Source organism: Aedes albopictus, chromosome 1 (assembly GCF_035046485.1).
Source record: "Aedes albopictus strain Foshan chromosome 1, AalbF5, whole genome shotgun sequence".
Taxonomy (NCBI): domain Eukaryota; kingdom Metazoa; phylum Arthropoda; class Insecta; order Diptera; family Culicidae; genus Aedes; species Aedes albopictus.
Window position 1 is genome coordinate 36,402,229 of NC_085136.1, and position 2,696 is coordinate 36,404,924.

General features: G+C 42.8%; 1 protein-coding gene across 1 annotated transcript; it reads right to left on the reverse strand.

The window, feature by feature from the left end:
* Positions 1 to 669: 669 nt before the first annotated feature.
* LOC109428600 (uncharacterized) lies at positions 670 to 1,325 on the reverse strand. The gene has a single exon (XM_019704397.3). The coding sequence runs from the start codon at positions 1,280 to 1,282 to the stop codon at positions 752 to 754; it is 531 nt and encodes a 176-aa protein (XP_019559942.3). The 5' UTR covers positions 1,283 to 1,325; the 3' UTR covers positions 670 to 751.
* Positions 1,326 to 2,696: the final 1,371 nt, after the last annotated feature.

A 2,696-nucleotide genomic window follows, 5' to 3' on the forward strand; every position in this document is an offset into this window, starting at 1 on the left:
ATTTTTTGGAATTCAAAAATTTACATCAATGCCCCTTCCCAATAGAGTTAATAAACTATAGAGGACGAATGTCGCTGCTGTTCCCTTTGTTCTCGTTCGGAAACATGTCGGGTATCTATCTGTCAAACTGCATACTTTTTCGCTTTGACACTTATAGCCCGGCCTATCTCCGCCAGCAAGAGATGTTTCGGCAGCGACGCCAGCGACATTCGTCCTCTATAGTTTATTAACTCTATTCCCTTCCCTCTTCAAGAGCAGGGAAACAAACAAACATACATCAGACATATCACTTGGAACAAAGTGCGATTAAAATCATCGTCATAAAAACATAATCGCCTAATGCTAATTACGCTGTGTTTCGCAAACCCACTGAGTAGATGGCGGTAGTGGGAAAACGATGCGAGCGCCATGAGGGAGAGATTTGCGAATTACAGAATATTTGAACAGTCTGTTAAAAAGGGAAACGATGAGAAATGGGTAGAGTGAGACGTCTGATTGTGGTTAAAACTTCAAATTCATAAGTTTTTAGTCGGGAGCAATCAAAAAAGGGGAAATTAAAAGCTGGACTAAAAAATGGTTGAACCGTGTAGTTATTAGCATTCTTCACCATCAGATAATGGTTCAAAGCAGCTGGTAAAAACTTTCGGATTACTGCGGAAACACTGTGTGTAATGCTTTAAATACTTTATTCAAAACTTCGAAATTGTGTGATGCGTATTTCATCCTTGGAACTCACGCTTTCATTCGCACATCAATAAGGTGCTATGTTCCCGACTCCAAGAGCATTCGCCACCTTGACATAGAGATTGTATCGCCTACGTGCCAGGTCACTGCCCGGAGGCTCCAATTCACCGTTGATCGCCTTGGTGGTCAGTCCGAAGTTGTTGCTCGAAGGTCCTCCTTCGGGACGAACTCTCGCCTCCCAGAACCAAACCGAAACGCGCATCGACATTTCCACACTGTCGGACACCATATCGGGGTTATTGATTAGTCGCTCATCACCGAAGAGTGCCATCGAAGCTGCTCGGTAGTTGTAATCATGGGTCAACTGGATATAGCCACGGCCGTAGTAAGGGGCGTAGCTCAGGGCTGCTCCATTGATCTCTCTACGATGCTGGAATCCACCGCTCTCGTGAATCAGCTGAGCCAGGAACATGGCCGCTTCGTTGATACTACCAGTCATATTGTTGATCTGGTTGACAATAACGTTGGCAACACTTGAACCGACTGTGCCGTAGCCACAAGCAGACAAGGCGCTGTTAAGTTGTCCGGTCGTCACCATGGTAGATGAATGTTTCTTCTGACACTGAAATGCTATAATGGTGCAAGGTTGCAGGCTTCCTTATTTATACTTTGGTGCTGCCGAAAATTGGAGATAGCTGCTCTTCGAATGTGACTAACACATAAAGGGTGCCCCAGAAAGTATGCGCACAATTTTGCATAGCGTGAATTCGATCATTTTTTTAATATTTAGTATTTAAAAAATACTCAATTTTCCTTATATCTGTGATGAATAAACACTGAAAGGGTTATGAGAACGGACAACACACAACACCCAGTGGCCCAGTGAAGAATTTTCCGTTCAACGAAAAGTTTTCTCCGACTGGAGCGGGAATCGAACCCACACTCCGAGGCTTACGAAACCTAAACACTGCGTTGTGCAATATCGTCAGCAGAAGGCGCTAGTGTGAAACGTCAAACGCAAAAGAAACGCAAAAGAAACGATGGTTGTGAACGCCGCAACTATGAATGATTGTTAAACGCATGGTCGATGAAAGTTTTGCCAGTGTTAAGTCTGTTTGTTTGTGGATACACTATTTATATGTTTATATTCATTCCCAAACGCCAGAGCTAGATAATGGTGTCCATACATACTGGGACACCCTGTAGAGCTTCGGGGAAAGTGAAGATAAGTTCCTCGCTATCGTGTACCAAGAAATTGATTGTGGTGTTCACACCGAAGACGTGATTTCTTTTGATTTCTATTGAAAGCATTATCGGTAAGCGTTTAGTGGTGAAAGAAAGTTCATCAGTTTTTTTTTATTGAAACGAGAGAAAGGAAACGTGAGCTCATTGGATTGAGCTGAGGTTTGCAAAAAGTGTATTTCAGTCATGGGGTACCACGTCATTTGGCCGAATGCCGTTTGGCCGAACGTCATTTGGTCGACAAGGGAATAATGAACTTAGGTGATCATGCCACAGTTTTCTGTGTCAGTATAACTCGTCTGATGATCATATTTGCAGTTAGAATGTTACTCAGAGTTTATTCGCATCTTCAATTTCCCTAACCCTTCCCTTCCGAAGGAAGAACTCACATTTTGTGAGTTTGTCGGGAGTGGGATTTGATCCCAGGTCCTCGGCGTGATAGTCACGTGTTCTAACCATCCAACCAGGTCCGCTCCACAATATCTCAATTTTTTTGAACATAATTCGACTTAACGACGATGTCATCCAAAGAACAAATATTGAACACATGAAGCATCCTCTGTCTCTCAAATGAAACCGTCACAAAACCAATATGCTCTACTAATTACTTATACATACTGCCATTTTTTTTTTGGATCGAAAATTGCGAACATGACTGTACTTGGTTCGTCCATGCAAATTCGCATGAAGCAGCTATGATATCTTTGGGGTTCACCCAGACATTCTGTCGATATCGTTTTGCTAGTTTTGTGTTGCAGATAAGATACGCA